The sequence below is a fragment of the Equus caballus genome, chromosome 24, assembly GCF_041296265.1.
Source record: "Equus caballus isolate H_3958 breed thoroughbred chromosome 24, TB-T2T, whole genome shotgun sequence".
NCBI classification, from domain to species: domain Eukaryota; kingdom Metazoa; phylum Chordata; class Mammalia; order Perissodactyla; family Equidae; genus Equus; species Equus caballus.
Window position 1 is genome coordinate 23,712,017 of NC_091707.1, and position 16,914 is coordinate 23,728,930.

Sequence of the window (16,914 nt, forward strand, 5' to 3'; positions counted from 1 at the left end):
AAGGAAATATAGTGGGTATTTGAAGTTGGTTTAGACTGATTCTCCCAGGGATTTTTGGGATCCGGAAGACAGCTTCACATTCTTCGTGAGCATTGTGCTAGTTTAAGGTTGAAACAATAAGAAGAGAGTCCAGTAAGTTCTAAAGCAGCTGTAAAGTCTAACAAAAGAGGGGGGAGATGGGTTTAAAATGTGGGAGATTGAGTTCTCACTAAAATGGCATGAAAGAATTTGATATGTGAGATTTATAGCATTTGAGCCCACAAAAAAATGGAAAATACATTAGGAAACAAACGATTTTGATAATGCTTTTACCAAAGAAACTGCCATCTGCCTCTTTGTAAAATGTTTAAGTTTTGTAAAAGTTTAAAACATTTATGATAAAAATATTTATTCACAAAATCTTAGTTTAAAAAAACTAAAGAGGCTTTATGATTTTTTTGAAAAAGGATACAATGTATGCACAGAGCCAATGGGATTAAGAAACCCTCAATTACAATGTTTGGCAGTAAATCTAGTTCATGTCATGCTAAATTTCCTTTCAGAGTCTGATGGATAAATCTGACTGTCATTCGAATACTCTCCTGGCATTTGAAAATAGAGATGAAAAACATTTACCATTGGTACCGCCTAACAAACTGGAGGAAATGAAAAGACGGTGTGTAACTGCCATTTCACGATTGCTCCTACCATTCGTGTTTGAGCACTAACACGGGCCTATAGGGACCGTGCACTGCAAAGTACAGATTTTTAAGTAATTTCTGACAAGTATTCTCTTTTCAATCTTGGTAATAATATCTTCATGTTTTATGTAATAGTAACATATCATGCTAACGTATTTCCTTTTTCATTGGATAGTAGAATGCAGTGGTGGAGTAAGTTCTGGACTTAGAGTCAGAAACTGAGCTCCGTGTCTTGGATTTGGCCACGTTCCTCTGTTTTTCTGAGCATATTTCCTCATTTGTAAATTTAGGATAATGATAATCATCCTGTTCATGTCTCACAAGGATGCTGAGTGAAATGGGAGGAAGTATATGAGGACGCTTTATCAACTCTAGAATACAAATATAGAGATTATTTAATTGATGGTTGTCCATGTCTTCTCTTTTTTCATTAATGATAAGCAACTTATTAGAATGATAATAAAAGAGTGTTAGCCTAACAATGAAAGCTGTTTTAATACATAAACGTTTAAATTATAGTGGCATTAAGTTATACAGAAGTTTTCAAATTAAGTAAAATATTTTGGAGGTCAGCATTTTATTGTAGGATTTCTCAATAGTGAAATAATTCCTTCAGAAAACTGTTCTGTTAGATGTTTTCACCTTAGAAATAGTTGTTTTATATCTACCCAAAATGTTTGTTTTGCTTTGTTTAAAAAAAAAATATTTGAAAGTACATCTGAGTTCCATGTGTTTAAAGGAAAAGTTAAAGGCCCAATGTTTTTTTAAAATGCCAAACAGATAGCTCACATTTGGCCAATACTATTAAGTAAGATTCTAAAACCTGCGCTATTTTCCAGAATCAACAACATTTCCGGGAAAAAATTTATTCCACTTCTAGAATTTCATTACTATAAGTGCTCAGTTCTTGGTTTGCTAGATGAAGTGAAATCAAAACTGGATGTTTGGAACAGCAAATACGGGAGCAAAGAATCTGTGGAATTTCTTCTGGAAGACTGGCGCGTAAGCTGTTCTGTGTCGTGTCTTACACAACTATTCTGCGTGTCTGGGTGCTGGGTTTGCATTTTTTATTGGCGCAATTTCCCTTTACCTCTAGGTATTGAGATGGATTTTTTTTGGTAGCTTTCATTAGCTCAAATATTGCCTAGGGGAAAGAATTACGGGTAGTCAAATAGCAGACATTAGGAAAAGTAAGAAAGAAAAAACAGCATTGTTTATCAGCCCGGGGGAGATTGAGTTAACCGAGCTAATTAACTACATAGAGAAAGTTTCAATGTTATTTCCATTGGCAATTCCTACTTTCACTTACTGGACATCTTGTTTAATCCTTTTTCCCACTCAGATTCCTAGTTTAATTCAAAAATTAAATTTTTCTTAGAACATTTTAATCTTAGCTTAAGTTTTTTTTTTTAAAGATATTTTTTAGTTTTCCTTTTTCTCCCCAAAGCCCCCTGGTACATAGTTGTATATTTTTAGCTGTGGGTTCTTCTAGTTGTGGCATGTGAGACGCCGCCTCAGCATGGCCTCATGAGCGCTGCCATGTCTGCACCCAGGACCTGAACCGGTGAAACCCTGGGCTGCTGAAGCGGAGTGTGTGAACTCAACCGCTTGGCCATGGGGCCAGCCCCTTAGCTTCTTAAGTTTTAAGAGTGGAAAAAATGGTACCTTTTTTCTTGAGGTTTTTGGGGGGAGGATATGAATAATCTATTTATATATTATACCTCACATATAAATCTATGTAATTTGTAGTAAATAATGTTACAAATTTGTTTAAATATGTGTTCACTTCTAAATTAAAACTAAAGCATCATAAAAATGTCGTTTCTACAATTAGACCTTATTATCCTTCTTTCTGTTTCCTTCCTTTTAGAATGAGGGAAAAAGAGAAAAATCCAAGATTGTAATTTTCAGTACATGAAATGATGAAGAGAGATTTATTTACAATATATGATTTAAACACTGTACATCTCTGAAAAGGAAGCATCATTGTAAACTAGACTAGATTTTGAATATTTTTATTTATTTGCTTTCTTTGATTTTTCATTTTTCCATTTAAATAATCATACTCTTGTGCGTAATAAGTGTACGATAAATATGAATTTCTAATTAGCTCAGTGTTTTTTCCATAGCAGAATTTACTTGCAGAGGGCGCGTAAAAGTTTGGTTAATGGTAGTTTCTCAGATGTTTTCGTGTGATAGCTGGCATCTATTTATAACGTACTCTAATATATCTAATAAAAAATCATTCAATATTAATAAAATGTGAAATAAGAGAAACTGATACAACTTATGCAATATTAATAAATATGTGAAGTGGGAGATTTTGAAATTGCTGTGATACTTAACTTGCCTTTTCCTGTGAGAGGAAAACCGTTACAGAACCATATCACCACATTTGGATAAACTTCGTCAGGTCTCTTACCTATGCAGTGTTCATACTCATACTTATGTCTCCTAGAGCTTATCTTTCTTCATGACCTGCTCTTCTTTTCTTACCCAAATTGTAGTATTAAAGCCTTAAAGAAATTTTGCCACCTAAGTGCTTCTTCAATGTTTATATGTCTCTATCTGGATTTCTTGGCACATTTTTAAAAGTAAAATCTATCAATATGCATTTTTTCCTTTTTCTTCCAGAAATTTATTGAAGAAAAAGAGTTCCTAGCTCAACTTGAAACTTCTTTTCAGAAATGTGGAGAAATTCATAAGAATTTGGGTAAAGCTATACAGTTACTTTTTGATGGCATGAATATCACTTAAAAATAGCATTTTGTCTGTTTCATTTTCTTTATACTTTAATGTTTTAGAAATTGGTTTTACTTATGTGTTTTCTTTGGAAAATTCTTGCAATCACATTTAATATCAGAGTATATTTATTCTGCTACTGTTAATATGCAAATATTTTTGTGAGTATTATTTTATTAATAAAAACTTTTCTAAGATTACTTTCTTGTTTTGTTAACATTATAGCTGGAGAATATCAGAATATTAGTGAAGAATATGCGATGGTGGAATCTAATGTCTGTATGTCTAGAAAAAATATATACGATGTGAAGTCTACTCTACAAGAAGTCCTGGCGTCCTGGGCTGCTTATGCGGAGAAGCTTCGCTCCCTAAAGGCTTGTTTTGTGGAGACAAAGAAGGAACAAGTTACAGAGGTATTTGCAGGCTCAGGCACCTGCTCAACTGTACATGTTTTTTTCTTTTTTTCCATTTTGTTTGCAGACCCTCATTTTCAATCCAAAAATGAGAGGCCAGAAAAGAATAAGCCTGACTGTTGGAAAAATTCTCTGAGGTCTTGGAGAGAGTTTAGTTTCTTCCTAATATAATTTTCAAAAGGAAGTTTTCTCCTCATTATAGGTTTGACTTACACACACACACACACACGCATGCAGAGCTTTACTGGGGTGTACTTTTCACACACAGTATAGCTTTTGGAAGATATATTGCTAAGTTCTTTGGAAAGGAAATACAAGACTACAGCTTATAGACACATTTAAAATAAGTTGATGTTTTAAAAAGTTTTATTTTTCCATTTGGGTGAATACTTTTCAGCTCTAAAACCTTCTTGGGTTTCTGGATAAGGAAAAATGAAATACCTTAGACTTATGTGGAGAAGTGTGGAAGAAATTTCCATGTTATTTTTTTTTTTTCATTTATTTGTGTAATAGTCTATTTTATGATTATTCCCTGAGGTAGTTTTTCTTTCTTTCATTTGTTTTCCTCTATTGCAAATGGATATAGGTAGGCTCTCAGATTAAATATTTTCCAAATAGAAACTAAAATTACTCAGGAAAAAATAGGCTGTTTATATGAAAGTAAAATTTGTGGTAAGTGTGAGTGAGGAGTTAGGAAGTCATTCCTTTTCCTTGTTGCCTATATTGAGATTAGAAATTCAAACCTTTGGCTTTCAACAGCTCTGTCTTTAAAGGTCTTTTATTAAAATTCACGTAACTCTGAGAAAAACAACAAGTTAAGCCTTGCAATTCCCAAACTCTGTGCTGAGGTGCCCTGAGCCGCCAAAGAGAACTCTCAAGATAATTTAAATTTCGAGGGAGTTACAGCAACATCTGTCTGTTGGACACCATGCAAATTACTACTAAGTTTTTTGGACCTGACTACTTAAAAATGAGACTGTTAGGTAATTCTTCTGGCTTAAGGAATCCATTAAAAATTACTGAGACATTAAGGGTGCCAAGAACTGGAAACGTTTGAGAACCTTTGCTCTAAGCTCATCAGCCACGTAGTAGAAAGATAGAAGATCAGATGCTTCCTAGAGGGCCAGGACCGGGAGTGATGACAGACAGCTGGTGCCTGCCAATTAGTGATTAGGGATGAAGAGATGGACCAATAGAGATGGGGGAGTCCCCTAAGGGAGGGTCAGAGTCTCTGCAAAAACCTCACACTTACTTTTGCTTAGAATCAACCTTGGTAAAGATCTATTATAGAAAATAGAAAGATAAATATTATGTCATTAAAATATTATGTTGCTTATATGTTGTGTAGGTTCCCTTTGAGACACTATCCCAATGGAATCTGGAACATACTACTTTAAATGAAGTGGGAAATTTCTTAATTCAAGTCAGCTATGATGAAGTTGGATCATCTATTTCTAAAGAACTAAGGAGGCTGAATAAAAGATGGAGAAAGTTTATTACAAAAACTCAGCTTGTAAGTTTTTTTGATAACGTTTCATTGAGATATAATTCACATACAATGCAATTCACTCATTTAAAGTGTAACTGAGTGGTCTTTGGTATATTCACAGAGTTGTGCAGCCACCACCATAATCAATTTAGAACATTTTCATCACCTCATACAGAAACTCTCTACCCATTAGCAGTCACTCCCCATTTTTCTCCTAACCTCTCCAGCCCTAGGCAACCACTAATCTACTTTGTGTCTCTATAGATTTGCCTGTCCTGGATATTTCACATAAATGGAATCATGTAATATGTGGTCTTTTGTTTCTGGCTTTTTTCACTTAGCGTAATGTTTTCAAGGTTCATCCACGTTGCAGCATGTATAAGTACTTTGTTCCTTTTTATTGGCAAATAATAGTCTATTGTATGGATATACCACATTTTATCTCTTCACTGATCAGTTGATGCACATTTGGGTTCTTTCCACTTTTTTGGCTGTTATGAATAGTGTTGCCATGAACATTCATGGACAAATTTTTGTGTGGACATATACACTTTTCTAGTTGAAATTCATTTACCATTAAAGAACAACAAGCATTTTTGCCTACTATATTTCAAACTCCTTGAGAATATAAACTGCTTTATTTATCTTTATATTTAGCAAGGTGCCTTATTAAAGCATATCTTGAATAAATAATTTTTGAACTTAAATTATTAAAGTATTCTATTTTTTATGCTTAACAATTTGAGATTGAAGTGTCTTAATGAGAAATGCTCATATTTTCTAACATTGTTACTAATAGATAAATCCTAAAAATATATTGAATATCTTATGTCCATTTATTGTTGGTAATAATATATCTTAGCATAAAAAAATGAGCATTAAATTTCGTTACATTAATTTTTTATAGGAAATGAACCTGCCACTTATAAAAAAACAAGATCAGCCCATTCTTGACAATTCTGGAAATATTCAGCTACCTAAAGAAGAAAAACCAACAGTTGATTTTTCAGCAGATATATCAATAGAACTTCCGGAAAATCATAATCAGAATATGAAGGTAAAATAGTCATACTTTATGTATTTTATTTGTATATAGAAATAATTTCACTTTGCTGCTTTTCTTTTGAAAAAATTATATTCTTGAAACAATGGTAAGTGTGATTGTGAGATACCATTTAAAGTATGATCATTTTCCATTAAACTGCTTAGGTGGCTCCCTTCGTGAAGTAGTCTCTAGTGTTAAAGTCCTGTGCCCCTCACTGGGTGAGGAGTTCCACCCAGAGGCAGTCATGACTTCTGAGCTGTGGAAGTGGAGTTGATATTTTCTTCAGGTTACTTTTGACTACTGTGCAGAAATTATCTAGGTTTAGGCTAACCCCTGGCCTGTATCTTGCTTCCTTTCTGTAAAATGGGAGAAAAAGTAATCTTTCTTGCTTGGTTTGTTGGGTAATTTGGAAGATGCCTTTAGGTTATAGATAAGAATATGGAAAAGGACCAAAAGTAAACATCATACACCTGAAAGATAAAATACCTTTGGTTCTGGAAATGTACTTCCTTCAGAATAATACCTTACACAGCTTTGCTTAAGAAAGTAATTTTTAACCGGCTATGGCCAGTTGCCACGATGGAGTGCCAGTGTTTTTCCACCAAAAGAAGACCTGATCAGAGAATATCTTGAAAGATCTGAATTTGTACAGTATGCTTTTAGAATAGAAGAATATAGAATTCTGTATTCTCCTGATGCCTTTAAAATATGATATGATTAAAAACGACTTTAAGAATGTATCTATCATGTAAAGCTATAGCATGTCAACCTATAGAATATTGAGAGATTATCAATGAGAAAAGGGCTAAGGTTGTTGAAATTTGACTCTGAGTCTCCTTGACGATGTTTCACAACAACTGTTGCTAATAGCTGTATTTAATTAAATTGTATACAAATTTTAAAATGTGTTTATAGAGTTAATACTCTAATTTTCTAAGCTTTAATCTTATCTGTAAAATGGAGATAATAGTGTCTGATAGGAATACTATAATTAAGAAAATGTATGTGAACAAACCTTTTAATTTTTAAAGTGATATATACTATCATGAAGTTTTATTATTATTGTCCAAAGCCTAGGTCTTAAATCATTAAAACATGTTGAATTAGCACTCTTCAGGAAAAAAAAGAGGTTTAACTTTTTAAAATTGAAAATTATTTTATAATGTAGATGTTCTCATTTTCTTTGTGATAATCTTGAATGTTGTAGGCTGAGGAAGAATCTGAAAAAGAGAATGAAGGATTCACGGAACAACTGAAAGTGGCTGAAGAGGTTGAAAAACTCATCGGACAAGTGGAGGTCTGGGAGGCAGAGACCAAATCTGTTTTGGATCTTCTGAGACACCAAGATGATGTGGACACCTCAATGGAAGAATCTTTGCAGGTATGAATGTAGAGGTATTAAAAGTATGAAAAGCTTTCATGGTTGTGGACTTAGGTATTAAGATAAATTAAAAGTTTTAAAGTGAGTAGTAATAAGCCTATTGTTTGAATTTTCTTTGTTGGGACTTTTAAAAATGGATTCTCATCCCTTGCCGATCATTTGCTGTGATTTTGCTTGAAGACACAGGATGGGTTAGAAGACCACTAATAAGTCCTTATGAGTCTAAATTCTTGAATTAATTTTCCCAGCTACAGAATGGAGATTAAAATGTTGAAATATTCTCTTGTATTAGTGGGCAATGAGGAGATGAGTGAGTGAGTTCAGTCTCACGTGCCTCAGTGCAATGTGAATATAAGAGATTACACAGTCTGTGCTTTGAAAGCTCACCCACTGGTCAAGCCACTTTCCCTTCCTTACTTGATGCCGGAGGGCGAGGGATGTTAAATCTCCATTCTGCCTTTATTCTCAGGCAGGTGACTCATTGAAAAGCAATGAGGCAAGATTGCGTCTTAATATTGCTCAGTTCTCCTGGGAAAGAAGCTACAGTTGAGGTTTTTACTGAATTCCAGCTCAGCTATAAAAGTTACCAGAGCCTGTCATAAATTACAACAAGATGGAAAGTTCTTGAAATAAGGGAACATTTGTATAATTCTTCTAAATCTGCATTTCTGAAAGATGTATATGTAGCATTTTGCATCTTCACTGTTTATAAGGATGATACTTTTTATTGCTTTGAAAATATTATATAAACTTACCTGTGCTATCTGCTTATGCTTTTCTAATTTTATTTTTATATTTATTTATTTGCTGTATCTGAAATTTATTTTGGCAAAAGAAATGAGTGAGAAATGAGAAATGAAATCTTTAAAAAATATTTCCAAATAACAATGATCCCTCTTATAAACAGTGAAAATACATTCGTGCTAGAATATACTTCTGTTAAGAAGGAATTAAGTAGATCTCTGTTGGATCAAGATGATATATTGTAAAGTAAGAAATGCAGGTCATTGAACAGTATGGGTGATGCAATCCTTTTTGTGCTTTTTAAAATAGTTGTTTTTTTATGCTTTTATATCCATAGAAAAATGCCTGTAAGGAGATACAGATAACTAACTCTGTCTTGATCCTGCATTATGCTGAGCACCTAGTGTGTTTCCTGATACATAGTAAATATAAAATAGGTATTTTTTAAATGAATGTGTGAATGATCAATTAAATGACAGCTAAGGGAGGGATGGGAAAGAAGATGAACTTTTTCTTTGCATGCTGTACCTTTCTATTCTTGTTCGAGTTTTTCACACTACCTTTTGTTCGTTTTATAATTAGAAAGACAAAAAAATTGAAATTATAAATGAATATGCTAATTTCTGAACATTTAAATAATGCGTGTAAGTATAAAGAAGAAAATTAAAATCACCGTAATTCCACTACCCTACCATAAATAAGATCAACGCTTACATAGTTGATATCACACAATATAATTTCTGTTATATCCCACACATGCCACCCTTGAGTTGTAATTAAAACATTTTTTTGCCAATTTGACAGCTGAAAAATGGTACTTCGTTGTTATTTTAATTTGTACATTTTTGATTACATGTGAGAGTGAACTATTCATTAGCCTTTTGTTTCTGTAAATTACCTGTTTTTGTATTTTCTGAATTTTCCTTGGGATCTTAGTACTTTTCTTATTGAATTTATTGCATTGAATTTATGAGCTCTTTGAAACCTGAACCATTTTCATTTGTGTGCCAGATATTTTTACTAAGTTGTTGACTTTTAAGTTGTTTATTTTATTTCACATAGAAAATTTTTATATTGCTGTAGTCGTTTCTATCTCTACTCTTGTGCTGAAAAGGCCCTCCACATCCAGAGAGCAGATCAATTTTCATGGATAATTTCTTCTTTTTGTAGTTTCATATTTTATATATAACTTTCTGATCCATTTGAACTTTGTATTTTTGGTATGTACTACAAAGCATGGTTCTATAAAGATTATTTTCCAATAGCCGTTTTCTCCACTAACATTTATTCAGTTTTCTAAGGATTGATTTGACTTAGAACAACTGCATTTTAAGATTTATTACTTCTCTCTCAACTTATTTTCTCTCCATTTGCATTGTATTACTTCTAGTTTTTATTTTATTAAAGTGCTTAGTACATAAAGAATAATCTATAAAAGACTATGTTACTCAGAATCAGTATTAATATAAAATTTCCAAATGGATTTTTAGAACAACATTTTTTAGAATATAAATTTGCCTCATTTTGGATTAATAATTAACTTTTTATGATTACCTGATGAGATTTTTTAAGGTTAATCTTTAACATATAATCAGAATATTTATTGTGATCTCACTTTAATTTGCTTTAATAGCATCTTATTGCCAAAGGCTCTATGTACGAAGAGCTTGTGTCTAGAACTGAAGATACATTACAAATGGATGTGCAAAATGTTTCAAGCCAGGAATCTCTCCAACATGTTCTCACGGCTGGGCTTCAGGCAAAGATTCAAGAAGCTAAGGAGAAAGTCCAGGTCTCTTTAATATTCTCTATTTGGTGAATTTAGTCTTTAAAACTGGATGGTCAGTGGGAAGACAGGGAAGGAGGGATTGCCCTGTAGTTTGGAAATGTTTTGTTAAATATAGCTTTTGCATTATATTTATTTCTTTATAAGTTAGAGCCTATTGAAAAATATCAATATAACAAATAGGATATTTTTATGTCTAGTGGGAAAATAGGAGTTGCTACTCCAAAAAAATATTTAACTTATGAATTTTCTAAGGAGTTGAACCAAGCGTTAAGTTGACAATATTGTGTCTTCACAGATTAATGTGGTAAAATTAGTTGCAGTGTTGAAGAACTCAACTGATGTTTCACCAGAGCTGGATGTCAGGCTGAAGATGGAAGAATTACAGAAGGAACTTGAATCATACATTACGAGGGCTGAGCAGTTACTTGCCCAAAGAGAGAGCCGGAGTGGACTAATTTCAAAATACAAGGTGGGGCTCTTTCAACCATCAAATGTGGGATATTTATTGTTAGCTACCTATCTCATTTGAAATCAAGATGTTTCCATCACTGTAATTATATTCAAAGTTACTGTAACTTTTAGTGGGGTTTTTTCCCCCTCCCCAAAGCCCTAGTCCATAGTCATATTTTCTAGTGGTAAGTCCTTCTAGTCCTCTGTGTGAGCCGTCACCACAGCATGGCTACTGATAGACGAGCGGAGTGGTTCTGTGCTCGGGAACTGAACCCAGGCCGCCGAAGTGGAGCTCACTGAACTGTAACCACTAGGCCCTCAGCGATTAAAGTTTGCCTGGCTTTGTAACTCTTCAAAATTTCCCAGTTTTATGCATTGTTCCTCAGAGACTCTTAAAAATAAACAACCAAATGAAGAATTTTTTTAATTCAAATTTTATTGTAGATCCACCAGTGGACTCAGGAAAAGTGTAAAGACACAGTGACTATGACCTTGAACGAGAATTTAATTTCTCTGGCTTTTTTAGTCAATAAAACGAGCATAATAATTCTAGTGCCATCCAGCTGCCCAAATTGTTGTGTCTTTAAATGAAAATAAGGGATATGAACATACTTGGAGTAGTTAAAATTCTCCAAATGTAAAATAATGCTTTTATTATTAAAATGATTTGATAAAAGTTATTTATGGACATATGCTTATGGGTAAACATCCAATAATGTTTTGTATGGGAACAGTTTTAGGCTGCTTTTTCATGGCTTAAGATGTATCTAAAGCAGAGACTCACTGTTGATTAACCCGGGGGGAGGAGCGTGGGGGGATAAGAAGTACAAGTAAAGCGAGGTCTCTCCCCGTGAGTAATGTGTGTTTTTCCGTTCATTCATTCATCCAACATTTAACATACTCGCTCAACATTTAAAATGAGCAAGCTTTTGGGGGAGATAAAGATGGAGTAAAGCGATATTCCCAGCGCTGCTGCTCCCATTCTTTTTAGGAAAAGGACCTCCCACAGGAGTCTCTCTTCCTTCTCATTGTGGCCCCCTTCTCTTTCCTGGGCCTCAACCCTATTTTGGCCTTTTTCGTTGTTAACCATACTAGACCCTATGATCAGCCATTTCAACATTGCTTTTCCCACAGCCTCAAAGCCCTCACCTGCTTGATCTATGCTATTTGCTCTTTGCTAGCCACCAACTTTGACCAATTCCGCTGTTGTTTCCCCAGTTTTACTCTCAGGTTGCTGAGAGTGCTGAATTAATCTTACAGGGTCAAAGGTTCTTTTAAATAATCACTAGGCTGGATTTCAAGAGGGTAGATATGGTCAGCTCAGGAAAAGGAGAAGGAAAAGGTACACAGAGGCTCCAGGCCCCTCCGCTACCAGGCAGAAGAGTTAGAGGTGTCAGTTCTCGCAGCATTTTCCTCTCCCCGACCATCTTCCTTTGGAGTCTGAGGTCAGGGATTCCCCTTTTGGCCTCTTGCATTTAGTGAAGTAGACCCATTTCCACAGCAGAAGCAAGACCCCTGCCCTGCCAGGTACTGCTCCGAGACCCCTGCGACTCCAGGAACTTGGGTTGTAGGAGCTCTCTGCCAGCCTAGAGGGTAAGAGTGGCTCCCTAGGTCTTAAATCTGGCCTTGGAGAAGGTCCCTTGGGCTTGGCCTTGTATCTTTTCTGCTGTAGGCCCCTAATAAAGGTGCAGTGAGTGTATGAATGAATTCCCACCCTGCTTAAATGCCTTCTCCCCGAGAATTACTTTCGTCTTCTCGTCTCCTATAGGTTTTCTGCTTCTTTCATAGGCCCTAACCTGTTCTTTGTTCTGTCATTCACTAATTACCTAAGGCAGGTTTCTGCTCTTACAGAGTATTGCCCGGTAATACTCTATAAGAGCAGGTAAGTGTGAAGTAAGGAGCAGACACATTCCTGGCAAGGCAGTCCCATCCCTGCCCACTGCTGCTCCTTCCCTGGGACAGGACTGCCAGTGTGGTTGCTCCTGGGCAAAACTTTGAAGCCCGTGATAAGGTCATGCTGCCTCCTTGCAGCATAAAAGTGCTTATGCACTATATTAAATATTTCCCATATTAGCCCTACTGTAAATTGTGTCTTATTGCAACACTGATCGCTAATACATGAGGGTATACTCTTAATGTTGTATTGCTTATGAAGTATGGTCATCTGCTCAATGCTTAAGAACTTTAGAGGAACCATTACCAGTGGCTCATTATTCTGCATCATAATAAGCCTTTTGATTATTTATCAAAGAGGTAACAAAAATCATTTTAAATATCTTAAAGAAGTCTTTGAGCCTCAAATGTGCAACTGCATTTGAATAATAAATATTTTGCAGTTCTTTTCAAGATAATTCAAGAGATGCAAAAGGAATATCAGACTTAATTTACAAACAAAAGCCTTGCCTAACTTTAAATAGTCTTCAGAGAGTCCCATCCTGGTTCTACCTGTTAAAGACCTACCAAAATGAGCTTTGAGGATTTGGCAGTTTAATGAGGCTTCCATGTTCCTGTTTGCATTTCTTTTTTTAGGAAGCGCTAATAATTTTTAACACTAAAAGCCTGGCCAAGTATTTGAAAGCTGTTGAAGAACTGAAAACTAATGTAACCGAGGATGTAAAGCTGTCTTTGGAAGAAAAGAGTGGAGATGTCTGTGCCAAGTGGGAGGTAAGAACTTGTGTATGCATCTGGGACTTGTGCTTGTAGAGCTGACCCTGGGCCTGTTTGTCATCAGGGCTGTCCCCCTGCCTGCTCTGTATGGCAGAGGAGCTGGTCCTGCAGTCTGTGGTTCCCAGGCCCCACGTCAGCTACCTTCTGACTGTGTTCAGCCAATGACAACCCTGTTTGGCGATTAGAGGGGGACTGGAGGGGAGAAAGGGAGCACGCAAAGACTTTGTTTCCCTCCCTCTCGTGGGCAGTGTCTCTGGCAGCTGCATCTCCCCGGCTGCCGGTTCCAGGCTTCCAGCTTCTGGTGGATGGCTCTTCTGCCTATGCACCACTGAAGCCTCCAGCCCAAGGATGGGCGCAGCTTTCTGCCAGTGCTAATCTCTGGATTGCCTTACTGACCCCTCTGGCTTTCATCTGTTGTGTAATCAAGTCCCTGCATTTAATTCCCTCTGCGTTAAAGATTTAGTGTTTCCTGGTTTGCTAGTTGGGTCCCGACTGAGACAACATGTTGACACGTGCACACATACAGAGTTTCACAGCAAAACAGGTGTAGGCTGTGGTGGCAGACAGAGCTGGCTGCAGCTGGTCAGGTTACTTTACTTCTGGGAGCCTCACAGGTAGGATGGGAATGACCCCACCTCCTTGGCAGGATTGTCACAAGGATTTATATAAAGCACCTGCCACAAAGTGTGTGCTCAGTAAATGGTATTTAGTGTTAAAGGTGATTGTGTGTGTGTATACATAATATGTATACACACACACAAAGAGAGAGACTATGGTAACTGAATATCTACTGTTAAAGTTCCTCTTAAAACACATTTAAAAATAAACTTCTTTATTTTAGAACAATTTTAGATTTACAGAATTATTACAAAGACAGCACAGGGAATACTAGCATACCCCACACCCAGTTTCCCCTATTACAAACATCTTATATTCATATAGTACCTTTGTTACAATTAATGGACTAATATTGATACATTATTAGCTAAGGTTTATACTTTATTCATATTTGCACAGTTTCAGTTTTCCTGTAATGTCGTTTTTCATCTGTTCCAGAATCCCATACAGGATAGATGTTGTAGTTATTTACTAATTCTCCATAGGCTCAGAGATATGTTGTGTATCTATTTTCTCCCATTCTGCAGCTTGTCTTTTAATTCTCTTAACAGTGTCTCTCACAGCTAAAACACATTTTTAGTTGTTAGAAAGAAAAAATATATATGTTTATGGGTCTGGTATATTTTAAAACATCCTCCCCAAAGATACAAGGATGAGTCAGAATTTCTTTTACACTCTGTTTCTGTCCTTTGTTACAACAAGTATTTCTGTGTTTCTAATGAAAATCTTTTCAATATTTTCTGTTCCCATGGTTAATATGTACCTTTGGCTTTTTTGCAGTCTCTTCATCATGAAATGGCTTTGTATATTCAACAACTAAAAATAGACATTGAAAAAGGAAAACTTAGTGACAATATTTCGAAACTTGAAAAACAAATAACTAAAGAAAAGAAACTAATTCGCAGAGGAAGGACAAAGGGTCTCATCAAGGAGCATGAGGTAAACAACCTGATTTCATTTACGTTTTGCCATCGTTTTGGGGTTTATCCTAAATAGTTGTGTGTGTCCTTGGCCTGGGATTAACTCTGCTCTGAAAATTACTTCGGCTCTCTCATCCCTTGGGGATTATCCCTTATGTGGTTCAAGTTCTAACTAGAGCCTGTGCGTCTTGCTTTTTAGAAGTGAAAAAATTCAGCATTGAGTTAATATTTCATGACTTCCCTTGATATGTCTCAGTGACCCTTGTTTTTGACACTCTAGTTGGGTGTCACCTGCTGCTGAAGTAGCCACAGGTGAGGACATGGTGTCCTCAGAAGCTCAGCTTTTGTGAAAGATAGCAAATCAGGATGTAAACCAGCAGGGGCCAGTCTAATGATCTCTTTTCGGTTCCATCCGATTTGATTGCTTCTACATATGTGACAGTAGTGACCCCTCTTTTCATTTCTTTTAAACTGTCTACTACTGTGACTCTCCCAATATCAATCCTCTTGCTTTTCCTTATTTTTCGGGGGCTGGGAGAGGCGGAGGGAGCTTCTTTTGAGCATCCTTCACAAATTTCTCTTTTTTTCTTGTGTTATCTTAATGTTTTAGTTTGGGGGGGGGGTCTCCATTTTTGGCTAATTTCATGCTTGTTCTAGGCAATTTTGTGCACTTTGGGGTTTTGACTGCCCTCTCTACAATGATGGTGCGTAAATCTTTGTCTCCAGCTCTGTCCTGTCCCCTGAGCTCCAGGTTCTGTTTCTCAGTAGTAGATATCACTGGTGTTCTTCAGAGACCTCACATTCAGCGTGTCCAAAACCAACCAAGAATATCTCCTCTCAGACTTTCCTTCCTCTTATCTGTCCTGCTATGAAAGGCACTGCCGTCTCAGAACTGCCTTCCTCTCCTTCCCACTCAGCCTTAATGGCTCAGTTGCCAGGTCCAGCCTTTACTCTTCAGAACAGCTGCTGCTTTTCCTTCCTTTCCATCCATGTGGTCACTTCCCTAACCTGGTTTGTTTTCTCAGTATGATGATGGTTCACCATCTTCCAGACTCATCACCAGAGTGATCCCTTTGAACCACAGATCTTATGTCATTGGCTGACCATTATTACTCCCAGGACATCTCCTTAGAAGGCCATGCAGACCCTTCACAGTCTGGCCCCAGGACACGCCTTCCTTGTCACTTCTCCTGTGCCATGCCCTCCACGCTAGCCTATTTGTCCTTTCAGAACATCTGGAACTTTTCCTCTCGTGGCTGCTGCTTCTGCAGGGGTGACCTTCTCCCCTTATCCTGGGAGGACTCGGACTTGTACTTTCTGTGTCTAGCTCAGGAGGTTCCCTCATGTGAAGTAGGCTCTGTGTGATTCCTTCAGGCAGGTAGTGGCTCTGTCATAGCACTTGTCACACTATATGTTAATTATTTGTGTATCTGCTGTAGGAGAGGAAAAAGTCTTCCTCCATCCTCTTAGGGTCACTGGCTGGGTCTGAAAATTAAACTGACAAAGGCAGATTAACAGGAGAAAAGCATACACATTTTATTTAATTTTGGCATGTGCATGGGAGCCTCCACAAGACCCAAAGAAGTGACTAGAGCTGGAAGCTTTTATACCTCTCAGGCAAAGAAACAGTCAGTTTGTCAAGATTTGATGAGACAAAGGGTTTGGGCTGGGGTTGGTGAATGGGGAGGAAGTCAGTAGGAAGATGAGGGTGAGTTTAACAAGATTTGTGTGGAGCTTCCTCTGGTGCTGTCTCTGGGCTGCTAAGAGTTTGTCTCCAGTAAAATGAGGCTTTATTTCCTGCTTTAGGGCAGAAAACGGGGAGTTTTTCTGTATTTACTGCTTGTTAATTGCCTTCAGCTCAAAATAATTTTCATGTCAAAGAGGCATATTTTGGAGTGACATGCAGTAGTCCCCCCAGATCCATACGGGATATGTTCCAAGACCCTGAAACCACTGACAGACTGAACCCTATGGGT

General features: G+C 36.6%; 1 protein-coding gene across 8 annotated transcripts in view; it reads left to right on the top strand.

Annotated features, from left to right (window-relative positions):
- Positions 1 to 16,914, top strand: part of SYNE2 (spectrin repeat containing nuclear envelope protein 2) — a 296,778-nt gene that overhangs the window by 93,768 nt on the left and 186,096 nt on the right. For all 8 annotated transcript variants that reach the window (XM_023627878.2, XM_023627880.2, XM_023627881.2 and 5 more), the window contains exons 13-23: positions 543 to 655; positions 1,520 to 1,682; positions 3,315 to 3,393; positions 3,648 to 3,835; positions 5,184 to 5,348; positions 6,232 to 6,381; positions 7,577 to 7,750; positions 10,128 to 10,286; positions 10,579 to 10,752; positions 13,263 to 13,397; positions 14,799 to 14,957. In XM_023627878.2, the coding sequence (XP_023483646.1) occupies positions 543 to 655; positions 1,520 to 1,682; positions 3,315 to 3,393; positions 3,648 to 3,835; positions 5,184 to 5,348; positions 6,232 to 6,381; positions 7,577 to 7,750; positions 10,128 to 10,286; positions 10,579 to 10,752; positions 13,263 to 13,397; positions 14,799 to 14,957 (1,659 nt within the window). The remainder of the gene's footprint in view (positions 1 to 542; positions 656 to 1,519; positions 1,683 to 3,314; positions 3,394 to 3,647; positions 3,836 to 5,183; positions 5,349 to 6,231; positions 6,382 to 7,576; positions 7,751 to 10,127; positions 10,287 to 10,578; positions 10,753 to 13,262; positions 13,398 to 14,798; positions 14,958 to 16,914) is intronic.